Source organism: Besnoitia besnoiti, chromosome II (genome assembly GCF_002563875.1).
Source record: "Besnoitia besnoiti strain Bb-Ger1 chromosome II, whole genome shotgun sequence".
NCBI lineage: Eukaryota > Apicomplexa > Conoidasida > Eucoccidiorida > Sarcocystidae > Besnoitia > Besnoitia besnoiti.
In genome coordinates this window covers 4,722,773-4,740,340 of record NC_042357.1, presented here as the reverse complement: position 1 = coordinate 4,740,340, position 17,568 = coordinate 4,722,773, and the positions used below count along the sequence as shown (strand labels likewise).

At 57.1% G+C, this 17,568-nt stretch overlaps 2 protein-coding genes across 2 annotated transcripts; one reads left to right on the top strand and one right to left on the bottom strand.

Annotated features, from left to right (window-relative positions):
* Positions 1-313: 313 nt before the first annotated feature.
* On the top strand, positions 314-8,705 carry BESB_040170 (flavodoxin domain-containing protein; the record flags this gene model as incomplete). The annotated part of the gene is made up of 14 exons (XM_029362603.1): positions 314-619; positions 960-1,064; positions 1,541-2,195; positions 2,772-2,819; positions 3,466-3,866; positions 4,271-4,435; positions 4,728-4,853; positions 5,257-5,382; positions 5,425-5,635; positions 6,022-6,234; positions 6,648-6,931; positions 7,634-7,728; positions 8,059-8,168; positions 8,674-8,705. The coding sequence occupies 14 exons, from the start codon at positions 314-316 to the stop codon at positions 8,703-8,705; spliced, it is 2,877 nt and encodes a 958-aa protein (XP_029221568.1).
* Positions 8,706-9,976: 1,271 nt separating this feature from the next.
* On the bottom strand, positions 9,977-15,119 carry BESB_040160 (uncharacterized protein; the record flags this gene model as incomplete). The annotated part of the gene is made up of 6 exons (XM_029362602.1): positions 9,977-10,219; positions 10,859-10,938; positions 11,409-11,488; positions 12,692-12,793; positions 13,402-13,750; positions 14,255-15,119. 6 exons carry the CDS (start codon positions 15,117-15,119, stop codon positions 9,977-9,979), a joined length of 1,719 nt encoding a protein of 572 aa, XP_029221567.1.
* Between the last annotated feature and the right edge of the window lie 2,449 nt (positions 15,120-17,568).

The window sequence follows — 17,568 nt, the reverse complement described above, 5'->3', positions numbered from 1 at the left end:
GGCGCCTTGGGGTCTTCGGTTTTATTCTTTCCGCCATTTTCCGTTTCCTTGCCGCTTGAGTTGGCTTGCTTCCATCAGCCGCGCGCCGAGTCTCTCCTCGCTTCAGTGCCGTCTCCTGCTCGCCAGTTTTCTCATCTTGGACGCCTAATCTCTCTCTCTTCTTTCCTGTTTTCCCCGCGCCTCCGCTTTGCGCCGCTTGTCTACCCTTCACTTCCTCTTGTCGTCCGATCTCCCTGTCTCCCCCTTGCTTCCTCTGAATTCCCTCCACAGTGGCTCTCTGCTCCCTCCCCCCCTCTCCCCTTCCCTGGCCGCGATGTCTTCTTCCTTTCTTGGCGGCTCTGCCTCCCGTCTCCTGCTTATCTCGGGCGTCGCAGTGGGCACTGCGGCTCTCTGCTACTTTCTGCTGCGCCCGTCGCGACCTCGGCGCCGCGGCGGCAAGCCGGGTGTCGCTGGACATGGGACACAGCGAGACGCCGAAGAAGATGTCGTCTTCAGCGACACACTCTTCGTGTACTTTGGCAGCCAGTCCGGCACTGCCGAGGCATTTGGCGAGGAGCTCGCCAGCGCCGTCACTGAGGAGGTCGAGGGGATCAAGCGTGTTGAGGTGATTGACCTCGAGGTACGGTTTAGGGCTCAGCCGCCTCCCAACGCCAGGACTGAACTCGGAACTCAGGAACCCTACGAGCACTTCGCATTTCTTCTGCTGCGCATGTTTGCGTTCATTGTCGTTCTTGCAACGCGAGGATGCGCGCCCCGCCGTGTGCAAGGTGGCTGTCGCCACGGCGGCGAGCTCGCGGCCTCTTCTCGCGTCTCTACGACCCTACATCGCTTGCTGTGTGTGTGTGAGGCCTATTCTTGCAGAAAAATCCGGTATTGTTGAGGTGCCTGTCTCCAGTGCAGCGCTGTGGCGGAGCGTCCCCGTGTCGATCTCTGCTTCTGTGTTTTTTTTTCATTTTTAGGACTTCGACCCCGACGCGTTTCTCGCGCAGAGATACAAAGTGCTCGTTGTTGCCACCTACGGCGAGGGCGAGCCCACCGACAACGCACGCGTCTTCTTTGACTGGGTAGGCTGAGCGCATTTTCACCTTAGCGTCTTTTTGCTTTCCTGAACGTCTTTCTCCGATTCAGTCTGTTGTCTTCCGCCTCTCGGCTGAGGCCGATGCGCTTTCTGACCGCTTGTCAGCTGTTTCTTGCGGCGGGTGTGCCAGTTGAGATGAAACGTCCATTTCCAAGTGCATTGACGTCAAAGTAAAGAGATGTCAAAGCTCAGCTGGGAAGTCAGCATCCGCAATGTGTGACCGATAGCCTCAACCCAGAGGCACCTACGGGTCCGGTTCGCCGTCACCAGGCGGGTCTGCGTGCTCGCCTCTCTCTCCTGCAGTTTGTGTCGTTTTTCTCGGCTTCTTGTCCTTTCTGCGGGCGTCGTCTGCGCGTCCGAAGGCAGACCTGAGGACGCGTACGAGCTCCAACGCTGCTGCTGCTGCTTGGCCCCGTTGGCATGCTCGCGCCTGGGTCGCTGTGTCTGGCTTCCGTGCTTCAGCTGAAGGCGTACTCGAAGAGCGTTCGCGGGTCCACGGCGGTGCCGAGGATGCGCGGCTACTGCGCGGTCTTTGGCCTCGGTAGCACTGACTACGAGCGCTTCAACCGTATGGGGCGCCGCACCTTCAAAATGCTGGAGCAGATCCAGTCCCAGCAAGCGCAAGCGGCGGCCACTTCAGCCTCCGCCTCGCCCGCCGCCCTCGCTTCCGGCTCGGCGCGGTTTCGCCTGCTCTGTCCGCTGGGGCTGGGCGACGGCGCCGGCGACGTGGGCGCGGATTTCTCGCGATGGCTTGAGGAGCTCTTCTTCCCTGCGCTGAAGACGCTGGTGGACGAGGGCGGCAGTCTGGAAGACACCCAGAACCCCGCGGAGGCCTCCGGCGCGTCCGCCGTGCTGGCAGAGGCCTCTCTCTCTCCGGCTTCTCCAGCCGCGCTGCGCTCGCTGTCGAGTGTCGGGGTGGCGGCAGGCGAGACCCCCGTCCTGCGGCGAAGGAGCTTCTCGCTCGACTTCCTGCAGAGAAGCGATGAGGGCGAGGCGCAAGCAGAGGCCGGCGCCGAAGGCGACAAGGCCTTCCTTCCAAGCACCCCGAGCGCCAGCCTCTCGCGCGCCGCTTCCGCGATCGGCGCTGCTGCAGTCGCAGGCAGTCTCTCAGAAGACGGTGAGCCGAAGCGCGGAGTGGCGACGTCCCTCCGGCGATGCGGGAGAGCCTGCTGGGGCTGCCACTGTCCGTCTGTCCGCTCCACGCCATGCCGCTTTGTCTCCTCTCTTTCTCGCGCTGTCGGAGCTTCACGCGTCAAACGCTTGTCAAGGCTTCCTCATCGCCGACGTGCACTCTAAGCCTCCCTCCCCAGCTGCGGCTTCCGTGGCGCGCAGAGGCGGATGGACTTGTTCTTGAGCCAGACATGCGCGCACGCATGTGCGTCTGCTGAGACTCTCTGCGTTGGCCTCTCCGTCACCGGTCTCCTTCCCTGCCGGCTGGCGGTCGGCTCTCGCGCTTCCTGCCTCGTCTGCGGCTTTCTGCGCTAGCCCTAAACCCTCGCGCCTTACAAGAATTCTGTTTCTGGCCTTCTATAGAGTGTCTGGAGCCTTCTTTCTGCTCCCCGCGCGCTACCTCTGCGTCTTTTGCAGGGCTCTCTCCTCACCGACGCTTGCCCTCGTGTGTGCTGTTCTTCATGATGCACTGACTGTTGGCTGAGTTTTTTCTCGCTTTCTTCGCGTCTCTGCGTGTTTTCAGCGGCGATTGCGAAGCTCCAGAAGAGGGTCGAGGCGTGGGCGAAGCGCCGTAAGTCTCGCAGGCCACACATCTGTCCGTCTCTCCTTGTTTCGATGTCTCCTTCGTTACTCCGTGGGGTCCACGGAATCGAGCCTCATTCTCCCAGACGGAGTCTTCGCGCTGAGTCCGGCTCGGACGCAGCCCTTCCTCAGCGGCTTATGCATCCCACTATATTTATATCTGGGTAGCTACACATGTATTACGCCCACAAGTCTGTTTTTGTCACGTTTATGGTTGACTCTGCATGGCTGTTGTCAGTTGGCTCGGAGTTAACGTCAGCACGCGGGCGGGCGGCGCAGACGCCAGAACGAACGCCTTGCGTTTCTCGCTGCCTCAAGCCTCGCAGAAAGCCACGGTTTCGTAGGGAGTCGCGGGATCCTCCTGTATGGATGCGATTCCGCTTTTCTGGAGGCGAAGCCTTGCGGTTCACCTGCTTGTTTTTTCGATCTCCATTGTTAGCAGCTCACTGCCGCTCCCCTCGCTCATGTTGCTGTCTCCGAGGACAGTCGTCTCGTGATATCTATTCGTCTTTTTTACAGTTCTTTTCGCGCTTCGCTGGGGCCTCCTCTTCCCTGCGGGCGCCACTCTCCTTGCCGCGACCCTTTAGGTGCGTCGTTCCCTCTCTCTTTCTCTGTGTTTCGTTTTCGCTTCTCAGACACCGACGCCTCGTTCCGCCTGCTGGCGGGGCCCTCGGCGGAGGCGCTGCTTGCTGAGCAGAAGCGGGTGGAGGAGGAAGCTGCGGCGAAGGCAGGGAAGGCCTGGCTGGCGCCGTTCGCGCAGGTACCCCATGGCACGAGCGCCAAGTTCTTCTTCTGCATGGAGGAGATGCCGGTGAAGGCCGTGCGCCAACTGCGGCAGCGCGTGACGCCCTGCACCTCCCCGCCTGCAGCCGCGGAGACCAGCCCCGCCCGTGGGGCGACGCGCCAGGCGCCGGGGCGGAAGGAGGCGCCTGTGGAGAGCACCGTTGAAGTCAACTTGGACATCACCGACTTCCCCGCCGTTCAGTACCGCGCCGCCGATACCATGTACTGCCTGCACCGAAACGCCGCTGAGGAGGTGCGTCACCGCCAACACCATATCTGTCCGTCTACTCCGAACAGACTGACATCAAGAAGGCCAGTGCCAAAGTGATGGCGTGATGTGCGCTCAGCAAGTTCACAGTTGTGGAGTTTCGAATATACGCTGGACGGGCAAGGAAAAAAACTCCCCGCGGACGCCACGCGCTTCGGCTAAACCCTAAACCCTAAAAGCGGCAGAAAGCGGCGTGGGGCATGCGAAGGCTTGGCGCAAGAGTTCTGTGGCGCCGAAGCAGACCTTCTGTGATATATAATATATATTCATAGGTGGTGTTCAGGTGGCTCCATATTCACAATCATTATCATCTTACGCGCACTCAGCGGACACTCCGCGAACTGTCGGGAAGACGCACGCGCCATGTGTGCTTTTTTTTTCAAATTCAGATCGCCTGGTGGCATGGCTTCCTCGGCTTCAAAGACCAAGGCGTTGCGCTCTCTGACTACGTTCACTGGCTGCCGAGCGCCGCGGTGCTCGGCGCTTCGTTCGCGACTTCGTCCGCCGCTTCATTGACGTACGCCGCCCCGTTTCCCACGCCCTGCACCCTCGAGGTTCGTCTCAAAAGCGTCCTGATCTTCAGAAAACAGAGTTCGCTTTTGATTTGGAAACGGCCAACGCACAGAGCGAATCGAAGCGGTTTCACGCAGGATGCAAATCAATAGGCAGCAGCTTTCGTCTCTCGCAACCGCAGCCGCTACAGAAAACGCATGCAAACACCGAAGCGAGGCTCCGTAGTCCACCTTTCGTTTCGCGCTTTCTCCTCTGGTAGAGACTCGCTTCCTGGGGCACTCGTTGTCGCCTCGGCACCCCGGATGCTCCTGCGTGTCTGTCACGCGGTTTCAGGACGCTCTAGGTTTCTTCTGCAACCTGACAGGGCAGCTCCCCAAGTTCTCGCTCGCCACGTTGTCGCTGTGGATCGAAGACCCCGAAGAACGGCAGCAGTGGCTTCGTCTCTGCTGTGACGATCCTGTGAGAAAAAGCCGAGGTGTCCGAAATCGGCGAATGGAACCTCGCTAGACTATCACGCCAGGCTGTCCTCTACATATGTATAGTATAGTTCTATATAGTTGTAAAAGTGCACTGTCTCGGTTATACGCCCTCTTTGGTTGGATGTAGATATGTATATACGCTAATATACGTGTGGATCTGTATGCACATGCGTATGCGTCGGCGGGCGGGTTCCGCTGTTGGACGCCGCCGGAGAGAGGAAGAGGAGAGAGACGCAGCTGAGCGTGTCTCAGCGGTGGCTTTGCTTCCGTTTCAAAGGCTGCGCATACAGAAAAATCTCTGCGCATATAAAATGCGGACGAGGCATACGGGTTTGCTGTGTGTGGGCGCCCTTCGCCTGACTCGCTTCTCAATGGGTTCTCAGCATGCCCAGCAGGTCTACGAGGCCTGCGTGAGATCTCCACTGCTCACGCTGCGAGACCTTCTACCGACGCTTGCGCCGTCGTTCACTCGCCCGTTCGTCGATCGCCTGCCTGCTGCTGGTGCCTCGGCCCCAGCTTCTCGGCGCGGATCTTTCGGCGGATCGGCTGAGCGCGCCGCGGAAGCGTCTCTGCAGACTCGCCAGCTGGGCCTTCTGCTGGCGCTCCTCTCCGCCGCGCACACCCCGCGGGCCTACACGATCGCCTCCTCTCCCAAGGCCCTCGCACTCGAGCCCGGGGCGCGGTCGGTGTCGCTTTGCGTGGGACTCGTTTCCGAGAGGACAGACGGCCTCCAGTTCGCGGCGGCGTCGCTCGAGGAAAAGGGTAGGGATGCGCGACGGAGCTCGGCTCGCCCCGTGAGACGACAGCGCCTTACCGGCGTAGGGGGGACGTTCTCACCCTGGCGATGAGGCGCGATGGCGGGGCGGCTGATGCACGCCGCACGCGTTTCTTCGTCCTCAGGTTTCCGGTTTTGACGCGCTGCCTTGCGCGTCTGCATCGCGCCTCTTCACGGGACAGGCCTTCGACGTTTGGCGACCCAGCCGGGTGTCTGTTTGCGAGAGGGAGAGGGTCCTCCAGGAGCACCGAGGTTGAAGAAGTGATAGACAGGAGGGAATCGAAAGCAGAGAACTGGTGGCTTGGCGGGTGCGGATAGGCTCAGTTATCACCGGCACCAGTGTTTGTTGCGGCTTTGCCTGTGTTCTTCTCAGGATTCAAGATCTTTGGAAGCCCTTCGGCCGTGCATGAGGAGACGAGGCCCGCGCGGCTTCAGCAGGAGGAGCGACTCTTCCTCGGAGCGTGCTCATCGTTCATCACGCAGCAGCTGAGGCCGGGAGACGTCCTGAAGGCCCTGATCAAGCCCTCGACGTTTCGCCTGCCTGCCGACGTCCGCACGCCCGTCATCATGGTCGCCGCGGGCACAGGTATCTTTCTCTTTCCAAGTTTCCTTTTTTCCCAGTTTTTCAAGATAGAATCGAACGGAGTTTTGTCCTTGTGTCCGCCTCGCTGGTGGTGTCAAAGTCGCTGTCGAGCCCTGCAGCTTGTTGTCCTTTGGGGTTTCGCACGCTGCACGCAACGCTGGACGTCTGGCGCTCGCTCGATATCGCTCTCGCGTCCCTCTGCGCGATTTGCGGGCTTTTCATCTGCGGGCGGGTGCGGCGTAGGCCGCGCCTCCGTTTGTGTGGTCTCGCCTGTGCTCCTGCCAGTAAGGATCGTAGTATACACCATGGCGTTTGCTTTGACTGAATCTCTCACCGAGGCACTCACCAGTGTAAATAATAGCTTCGTAGTCTCCATGGTTTGAGATAGGGCTGGCAGATTGTTGGTTTTCGCTCAGGCATCGCCCCATTTATCGCGTTTCTGCGCGAGTTCGAGAGCCTCGGAGGCTGGCAAGGGCCTGTCGTGCTCTTCTTCGGCTGCCAGCGGGCGGACAAAGACTTCCTTTACCGCGACGAACTCCTCCGCTACGCGCAGGCAGACCCGGGCAGCCTCGCGGACAGCGCCGAGGCGCGGACGGCGAGCGACACGCCGCCCTCGAACGAAGAAGAAAGGGGCGTCGACTCGCACAAGAACAAGAAGATTCTCACACACCTCTTGCTCGCCTTTTCGCGACAACCCGGGGTAAGCCTTGACCACGGAAGCTCTTTTCCGACAGCCGGCGGAAGGTCTCACAGGTTTCTGGCATGAGCCTTGCGCGTCACACTGAGTCGTATGAACAAGTATATAAACAGAGATATATCAAGATATAGATATAGTATGTATCTGCATCCATGCATACACGTAAGTGTGTCTACCTCCAGCGTCCTGCCTCTCTCTCCTTGGCGTTCGTTCGTCGCTGCGCGGCTGCCCTTCTCTGCAACCCGAGCGGATCTACGCGATGTTCACAAACAATAAGCTTGGAATGCGTCTATTCAGTCATGTACGAATGTCACTCTGAGAGGACGCTCCTTTAGAAAGTGCGTTAAATTCGTGAGCAGCTAGCGCATGGACAGCGGGGTGAGGAGTCGAGAAGCCTCAAACGCACCCAGCTCTCTCGCCGCCGTCGCATTTTCAACCTATATTTTTAATAAACAGTCGCATGAACTTGAACTTATATGTATGTATACGTACATGCATACATATACATACAGACATACATGCATACACTTGACAGCCTCGAGGCTGTGCCGTCACGCAAGCTGCTCCAGGAGCTCTCCTCGATTGAGCGGGAGTCTCGTGGCTTAAAAACAAAACGTGCCTGCAACACTTCAGTTGAAAAAAACAGTATTTTTAACTTTAGTCTCCATGGCAGCTGAGCTTTTGGAAGGTGTGCGTGTGGTGCAGCAACCAAGGAAGTACGTGCAGGACAAGATTCAGGAGGAGAAAGACCTCGTTTGGCGCCTCGTGCACGAGCGGAGGGGCATCGTCTACATCTGTGGGTAAGTCGAGGGGCTTTCTTCATTTTTAAGGTGAAATGTTCGTTTCTAAAAGGGCGGCCTCGCGTGATGAACGCGCAGCCGCGAATGGCGTTGCCTGAGGCTCTTCCCTGTTGAGGTGTGTGTTGCTTTTCTGGTGTTGTCTCGCGTGACCGTGGCTTCGGCTCGTCGGTTCTCGCGATGAAGAAGACACGAGTCTCTCCCGCGCGACTTTCGAGAAGTTCGTGGTCCTTTGGTTTTCCGGGGTCCTTCAGACTCTCGTCTGCCGCAAAGCGTCCCTTCTCTGCTGAGCGTTTTCGTTTTCGCATCCTTCTCTTCCTCTGTGGTGCGTAGGCGCAGCGCGATGGCGGCCGGCGTGACGGAGGCACTCGTGCACGCAGCGGCGGAGAAGCTTGGAAACGACGAAGCCAGGGCGAAGGAGTTCGTCCACAACCTCCGTACAAGTAAGCGAGGGAAGGGAGAGTCCTAAAAATCCAGACGCGAAAGTGAGAGTGCAAACGCGGGAAAGAAGGCGCGATTGCAATGGTGTAGGCCTACGTGGCGGAGCTGGCTTTGAGTGACTGCGCAGTGCGGAAAGAGGAATACCAGGAAGGAAGACGACGACATGATGCGTCAAAAACAAAGTGAAGAGGACCGGGCCACAGGCGTCGGGGCGAGGGGAAATCGCTAGGGCAATCCCGTCCTCTCCCTCGTGGTGCCTGCTGTGTCTGTTAACTGGTAGACGTTCTAGTATAAATGTGCACGCTAGCACGTATATATACATACATATATGTATATATGTGTATACGCGAATACCGACGGGAAGCGAGTTGCATCGTAGGGCAACAGACGTGTTGGAGATGGGGGGCAAGTCGATGCTGCAACTCATGTTATCTTTCCCGTTATCCGGTCAGGAGTTCGCTTGCAACTGTTCACTTCTCGATTTCGATTTGTGTTTCTTCGTTGCAGACAAACGCATCGTCGAAGAGGTCTGGGCCTAGAAATCGCTTCTCTGAAGACTGTCTGCGACAGCAAAAAGTGGTGGATCTGAGGATCGACTGCACGAATATCAATTCGCATTCGACGCGTTTCAGCCGGCGTCGATGGATTTTTGTTTTCACTTACTTGGACAGCGAGGCCAGAATGTTGTTCAGATGCTGCAGCGGTCAGCAGCATCGAACTGGAAGGGATAACCGAGACAAAGACACGACCACGCGTTGCGATGTGCGTCTCAACTCTGCATGGATTTTCTTTTTGATCGCGTTTGAGGCGAAGTTTTCCACGGCTCTGAGCTGAGTTGTACCTACACCCGATGATGTGCTGCTAGGTGCAGCACGGAGTGTGCGAGTGTTGAGACAGGTATGCGGCAGGCTGAGACGTTTTGCTAACGGAAGTCATTTTTGGGGCACTGCAGTTGCCGGCAGCTCGTCTGCGAATGTTTCTGGCGACCTCTGAGTCTCTCGACAGGCTCTGCCAGGTGTATGTACACCGTGAAGTGGATGTGTCGTCATGAGGCGGGGTATCCTTGAGTGGTCGCCGTGAATTTACGTGGCTAAGCACGTTTAGTAATTGATCAGATGCCGTCTGCACGTGTAAACACGTATATGGATAGATATATATGTTGTGGGTATTTTAGTAGGTTTTTCCTCGCTCTCTCGCAAGCATATATATATATATATATATATATATATATATATATATGTATGTTACGTACGGTGTATTGAGGCCGCACTGCGGCGGCACTGGTAAGACAACTACATTGTCAGTCTTCTTGGCTGGAGAGCATGAACAGAGTATTTTTTGTCTGTGTATTCCGGTTTGGCGCGAATATCCTGGTTCGCTCATCGAAACACAAGCTGAGCTTGCTGTGGTGCCGTTTTTCCGTCTTAAGCAGTCTGTGGCACTTGGCTTGTGTAAAACGCGGATAAGAAGCTCCAGCGAAAATGAGCGGGATTCCGGTAGGCACTGAAAGAAGTTGTCGCCTCCACGGAGGGCTCTGCGAAGACACATCCTCCCTAGATCCTTCGACTCAGGATCGCGGACGTCTCAAACGCGGAGAGCCTACACAGACGCGGGTCTGCCTGCACGTCGATGTCTTCCCGCGTCTTTAGTGCCTGCTCGTCCGCGCCCCCCTGCGCCGCAGAGTGCTAGCGCCTTCCAGAGAGACTCCGTCCTCTCGTCTCTTCGGCGGGCTGCCGCTGCGAGTCCCACGCGGCGGTGTGTGACCGACTGCCAGCGCACACTGGCGACCAGCACGGGTCGGACTGAGTGCTCAGTGCGCCGTCTCAGCTGGCGGGAGAAGTCGAGTTCTTTCTAATGGGCTCTGGCCCTGCAACCGCCTCCGGAGGGCGAGGAACTGCTCGATGTTCCCGCGCTTCCCCCGGACGGCAGACGGGCGAGACACCAGCTCTTCGCAGCCGCGCAGCGAGGCAACGCAGAAGGCGCGGATCTCTTCGACGACGCGCGCGCGAAGGCCGGGATCTCGAATAACGCCTCTGAAGCGCGAAGCCTCAGCCTGGACACGCACGCACGGCGGAAAGGTGAAGACACCGAGCGCCAGGATGAACCAAACTGCGTCAGGAACGAAGGCCAGCGCGACCTGAAGCGGCCTCGGACTTGGAGAGGCAAATGCCAACATTCCAGTCACGCGAAACGGGTAGACGCCTTGATCAACAGGGACCCTCGCACCACCGTTCTCAAAACCACACCCGCGCGCCTGCAGCGTGGCCGCTCGCATCGAACGTGCGTTCCGACCAAGACACCGGCGCCGGAGAAAACAACGACACAGTTCAACTCTCTTGATCTCTCAAACGTTTCTGCGGAGCCGACTGCATCTGCATCTCGCGAGGCAAGCAGTGCTCACAATACATATGTACATATATTTACATGTATCTACGTTTCAGGCTGAGATGTGCAGCCCCACGAAGAAGGCAAGTGTCTCCAGCACGGAAGTGTCGATAGATAGATGGATAGAAAAATAGATATGGATAGATAGATAAATATGAATAGGTAGTTCCATAGATAGATAGATATGGTCGACAGGTTTAGGTAGGCACACATATACACGGGCGTGTAGGCGAGGCTGCGTCTCGCGAACAAGCCGTCGAACTAAACACCCATATGACCACAAAGACGAGTCTGTTCCCGCACTCACCGGCGTGACCTCGAATTGAGGTTTCACCAGAAGAATGAGAATTCCCTCGGGTTTTACAAAACTCCAGACGCGTTCGACGACTGCGAGCAGAGATTCACAGACCACACGTCGGACGCACAAGCCTCGTTTGCCCCGGAGGCGCCTGGAACGCAGAAGCCAGTCTGCCGAAATGCACCTCGTCCGTTCCAGCAGACACATCAACCGCGATGATCTGCTGAGTGCGCAAAGCAGTGGAATCAAAAAAACTAAGAAAACGGGCTGTGAGAAGGCCAGAGGGCGCGAAACCAGACAGCAGCCAGAGTGGGGCGCAAGCAACTGTGTCCTTTGAGAAGGCCCCAGTGGAGGGACTTCATCCCGACTAGTCTCTCCTTTTCTAACGTGAGCACAGAGAGAGAGATAGTGCAATCTAAGCCTAAGCATGCATGTTTGAGGACGTCGCTAAGCAAAGGGATTGAGCGCTGACGTGAGAGGAGACAGGACGACGGCGCGTGCGAGTCGCCACGCGCGGAGTGATGCCGCGAAGAAGAAGAGCGGAGAGAAAACAGCTGACCTTTCTTCAGGGAGATAAACGAGAGGTCAACGACCACAAAATCGAACTCCTTGCGGCCCACGTCTTCTGCCGTGAGGTAGCTGCGCCACGAACCAGAATGCGAAGCGGAAAAGAGATCTGAAAGTTGAAAGCAGCTTCGCAGTCCGCATCTGAATTCCAGGCGCTGGCGGAGGGCTTGTCACCCGAGCCGCGCAACGCATGTGAAAGCGAAGTTCCCCCCCAACTTGCGAAGAGCTCAGACCTGTGAATGCCTATAGAAAATACCACGGACATAGAGTCCGCCACTGCGGAGTCCACACGCAGAAAAACCTCCCTTTAGTCGCTGCCACAGAACGCAGCAGCCGACGCAGGTAAAAGCATCCGCGGAGGGGGCGTTCCCGAAGGGACAAACAGACTGAAGTATAAATGCAGATACGTAAAGAAACGCGCGACCACAGACAGGGGCAGCTCACAACAGATCGACGGAGGTGCGAACCCGCTCACGCGTGGTGCCTCCACAGAGAAGCATGAGTATAAATAGCAAGAGACAGAGGCACAAATAGATACTGATAGATAGATATAGATAGATATAGATATAGATAGATCTAGATATATAGATATAGACATAGATAGATATAGTCATAGATAGATAGATAGATAAAGAAAAATACACAGATAGATATAGATAGATAGATACATAAGGAAAGACATGCCCGCCGCCTCAAGCCTCAAAAATGTGAATCTGTGTGTCTCTCTCACAGCGGCCTCAGCGATCAAGTGTGCAGAAGAAGGCACCTGCGCTCTCCCGCCGTCCCGCGTCCTCAGACCGCGCCGCGAAAACTCGAAACACGAGACGACAAGCGCCCCGTCCTTCAAGCCCTCGCGGCGCGCCCAGGCAAAGACAGCAGAGGCTTCGCCCAGAAACTTATCCATCTTCGGCAGCTCGCGAGCACGAGACGTGCGGGGCTCCAGGCAAGAAACGCAGCAAAAGTCACGATAGATAAATAAATAAAGATCAAGCACGCGCACGCGGCGAAGTATTGACATCGGATGCATGCGCGGCTTGGCGTGCAAACATGCGTATGTCTATGCCCAAGGACGCAAGCATGTGCAGGCGTGTGGTACGCGCCGAAGTATGTTACAGAAAACCGATCGCTTCGCTCGGTCTCTGTAACTGCTTCACCAGAGAATGAACAAATAGAGACTAATAATATCTGTAAGGGGATGTCGCAGCGAACAGATACCGCAGCGAGGCGTCGTGGCTGCATGCTTGTGAGTGTAGAGCAAGGCGATGAATTCCTTACCGCGCGTTTACGCCTTCTCGAACAACCACTCGCGAATCCGAGCGAAGACTCGCATGTAGTTCGCCTCTACCCACGTCGACGCAAACGACTTGCTGAGCGCCTCTGCAGGTTACAAAACACGAAAAAACTCCAGGGCACCATGTCGTCTTGTTATTCGTGTCTCGCATGCCAGTTAGCCACGCTCCTGGTTGGAGGTCGCCTCCTCGGAGCGGAGCGAGAAACTCGTGTACGCGTCTTCAACTGTGTGTACCCCCGAGAAAATTACAACAGAGTACCAAGTTCTTTCCCTGGTCAACAGCTGATCTACGGAGAGGTCAGAGTAGGAAATCACGGTCATAGCTACTTCATGTATCGTTGTTGTCACTGCAGAAGTAGTTGTCGCCTTTTACGCCTGAGATGAATGCAAAATACTCGACTCTCTGTGTGAATTGTAAACACACGCAGACACATCTCCGCCTCGAACCACTAATGGCACCACCTGATGAACAAGCGAAGGAGGCATGCCAGGTATTGATGCGTTTCAGCCTTCGGTCTGCCAGCTTTCATCCCCGCTGAGAATTGCCGCGCGAGCGCGGCAATTCTCTGGTGCCCGACGCGCCCTAAAAGACAGGCGCCTCACACCCGCGCGTCCCTTTTTCCGCATGCATGCACTCCAGACGCGACCGTGAGAATCGCGAGGAGGCCGGCGGAGGGGCAACGACCCCACTCACCGCTGCAGGCAGCAGTCTGTGAAGCCGCCAGTCGAGGACCCGACGTCGAGGACGGTTTTGCCTCTCAGAGAGAAAAGCTCCGCGCCTTCGGCTGCGGAAGACAGCGGCGCCGAAGCGGCGCAGGAAGCAGAGAGGCCCTTGAAATACGGAGCGCCAGGCGTCGCGGCAGAAGACAGAGAAGAGGCCGCCTCAGCAGGCGAGGGGGAGGTGGAGCAGCTGGCGAGGAAGGCCTCGAGCTTCTCTCCAGCGCGGTTCACGAACCGCGGCTCGGGGTGCAAGAGGAGGGAAGGCCACTGGCCGTCAACTGCGCGTAGCGCCTCGCCCGCCTTCGTGAGGACGCGGAAGGTCCCTGAGGCAGCCCAGACGAGCGAAAAACGAAGAAGTGAATCCGCGCACGCCAGGGAGAAAAGATGGGAAAAAGAGCTTCCATCTGACACCAAGGAGCTCCAATGAAGGCGTCCTACTTTGGCCCGAACACGCCAGTCTGTGCGCGTGTTCGTACCGCCGGCTCGCTTCTTGAAGGGCAGAAAGACAGCACAACATCGACAGTGAAGCAAAGCCCCGAAAAACAAGAAAATCGCGAAGGATCTGAGTCGCACAGAAAAAAACGGAGTGCTGATCCCTGCACGACCACACGGTGGATGCATCTAGGCTCCTGCAGCTGAGGAGAGGAAGATCACAGGTAGAGGCCATCGCGCAAGCGAAAACCTGTCGGCCTCTACGGCCTTGCGCCGGAAAAGAGAGAAGAAGCAGAGCGCGTGTGGTGTTTCTTCCAACACGCTGTCGGCACACCCTGGGCGGGCACCAAAGGCTGAGTATCCGAGGGACAGAAGTGAAAGAAGACTGTGCTTACCGCTGGAGATCACGCGATGCCAAGCTTGCAGGAGCTCGTGGTGCGACACAAACGGGGACTGCGGGCTCGCGGGCTGCCGTAGTAGGCGGATCGAGGCCCTGACTGAATCTTGCTCTTGCAGACCAGGAAGAGGCTGACTTTCTTGGTTCTCGTGTGCGTCTGTGTCTTCTCCCCTTTCGCCGGGCGCGCCCAGAGGATCCTCGGTCCCGCTGGGCAGCGCGTCACCGGTTCCGTGCGCTGGGGTCTTTGGCTTCTTTTTCGCCACGAAAACAGCGACGCGGCCAAGCAGAATGAGCGACGCAGCTTGACTCCGCGTCTCTGCGATGCCCCGCTGGACGAGGAGATCGTCCGCGCGGATTTTCCGCGGCCGGGCCTCGGGTTTCGGCTCACCGCCTTCAGGACACGCCCGAAAGCGCCGGTGTCTCACGTGGCCGCTGCCGACCCGAAGCGGCCTAAAACCAGCGAACGGTGGCTGTGTGGACTGACTGGAGTTTCGGCGGCTAGCAAAGTGCTCGGTGTCACGCGGCGGGTGGAGCGACGGGCGCGACAGCAGAAAGGACGGTATAAGCGCGGGTGTATGTGACCCCGACGGCCTGGCTGGCACTCTCAGAGAGCGTGCCTCACGCAGTGAAGAAAAAGGAGGGAAGGAGGAACCTCTAAAGCGAGAGGCCAACGCCGAAATAGGGCGTGACAGGCAGGCGGCACACAGGGGGAGCGCGTAGCGAGACCCGACCGGAGATGCAGCGGCGACAGCGCCCGTCCCGAAGCAACAGAACAAGGCTGCGGCAGAAACAAAGACCAAGAAAGTCACTCGAATGCGGTTCAGATGCCGGAGGGGCGCTGTGGTTCCTCGGACGGTGCACATGTCGCTCGTTTTCACGGGCTTTCCGTCCCGCGGGAAGTGTGGATGGCGAGCAAAAGTCGAGCGCAGGTTAGTCAGAAACCGCAGAAGGGATCTCGCGGCACAAACCGCGCTGTGAAACACCTCGCTGCTTGTCTCAGATGGACGAGTTCTGTATAGAGAGGCCTGCCGCAACGATACAGAAGTATTCCTTCTGTGTTTCTCCCGTGGCTGGTGTGTCGCTCTGCATGCGCAGTCTCTGGACGCGACACGCTTGGGCGCATGCAACTGCATGCGCCCAACAAGCCTCGTAACCTCCGGTCACGGTCTCGCGTCTTCCGTCAGTATGTCGTAAAAAAAAAGACGAGTGAACATCAGTTTAAACCGACAACTCTGTAATGAAAAAGCTTGGAAACCCGTTAGGGTATAGAGTTCGCTCGGTAGAATCGCACTTCACTCCTCATATATCGTGCAACACACACGTTCGATCACAGAGCGTTATCAATCTGAAGTTGAAAAGGTTTACAAAACAGGGTTGCAGCACGTACTGGAACGTGGTGTCTTCCGCGAAGAGGGCTGCAGCTTTGGATGTGGTAGGGGCGGTTCAGATCTCAAATGGAGAAAGAGCAGCGGCGCTCCTCGTCGGTCACATGAAGCAGACGCTCGCTGCTGCACTTTCAGTGAACCCGTACTATGTCGTTAGCAGAAATGCCATTGCCGCACGTCGCCTGTATTTTGTTTGTGGTGCCGCAGTACCTTCACCTGACAGACGCTTGAGCTATACAACCAAACTTAACTGGATCGGACCACCTTCGGCTCCATGCGAGGCTGCCAGTCTTCCTCATGGGTGTGTACTTCGTTCCTACTGCTGCGCACTGACTGCGCTGTGTTTTCCAGAAGGCACATGCATTGATCGTATCGGCATCGAGCAGCCTCTCTTTCAGCAGCTCGTTTGAGACGGGCGCCACGGCAAACGCACGAATTTGCCACTAGCGGCATTTTGTGCTTTCCATCTCAAGCACAAGGTTTCGTACCACCATGGAGATCGCGGCATTCACACCGAGGTATTCGTCTTCTGTATATGCGATGACAAGCTGATCCTGCCAGGTCACAGTTGATGAGCTCTCATAAGCGACATCTGAGACTACTACACGTAGTCGTCATGAGCGAGACGGCGTCACGCCACTCTCATACTGTCTTCGGCGTCACGGCATGAATGAATTGTCCTTAACTTCTTCATAGCTGTATTCCTTGCATGGGGCTCGCATGACCTTCAGAATGCTACGGCAGCCTCCTCGCTGAGGCACCTGAGGTCGTGGACTTGCAGGTAGACGCAATACAAGGCGATCTAATATGGAAGCAGGGTCACCACAGGAAAAACTAGCAGACTTCTGCTGTAAGCGCCAGGGGCACAAGGCCTCGTCTGCAACACCCTCAACCGCAGAATCGCTGCGCCACTGCTCGTGCAGTTCGCCATACAGCTCTTGGTTCGGCAAGTCATTCTTGTGTGTCCACGGCTTCGCCTCCGACTGGAAGATTCAGCTGAGTGTTATGTCGGGAACGTTTCGCATGCAGACACCGGAGCAAGACAAATCCGCTTGTCTTTCGGCGCAAGTGGGCGGGGAAGCCCCCTGCACTGAGGTTTCCCTACATTATATATCGGCGTCGGTTTTTGCTCCCGCCTTGAAGCTGATGAGAGTGTCTCTTCGCCCCTGTCCGAGAAGGATTCCTGGTACAGGCCCGGCTTTGCCGACGAATGCGATACTTCCCAATGTCACCGACCCCAATAGCATTTCTTCGAAAAATAGACGGCGGTCAGAGGGACGTATCTCTGCCACAACTGTAGTCCCATGCGGCTGTTCTAAAACAACTACGTCCTTACCGAGAGGCTCTCCCGACTCCTCATCTATTTGATGGAGGCGCTCCGCAACTGCCTTGGCATACTGGTTCCTCACAGCCGCCTGGCCGAACAGAAGATGCGCAAGCAAAGCACCACACATGGTGCTCGTGCGAGGTTGGATCTCCCGGATACGCGTCGCGCAGCGACCAGGATTTGTCTGGAAAAACACGGTTACTCAATGTTAGCGCATTCCCACGCGTATCTAGTGCCCCTGAACGCCCTCCCCTACCACGCATCTGCGACCCTCTCGAACGAACCGGTTTCGGCGTTGACAAACAACCCGAAACAGTCGAGCATCTATTGGCTATGCCTTTCTCAGTGGTAGGAGTCGAATGCCGCTAGACGACTACAGGCATGCGCATAGCATGACCACCAACAGCTGGCAGACAGCAAGCCCGCGGCATGACATGCCACCCTGGGCGGTGGCAGGTGCTTCCCCGTCAAGTCAAACCTAGCTCAAAACAACAACACCAGCACAGCTAGCCTTTCACACGTCGGCTGGATGAGAGACAAAGGAAAAAGATCCGTGCCTAGGAGATCCGGACAAGAAGTCACACCCAATTGCCAGCTTTC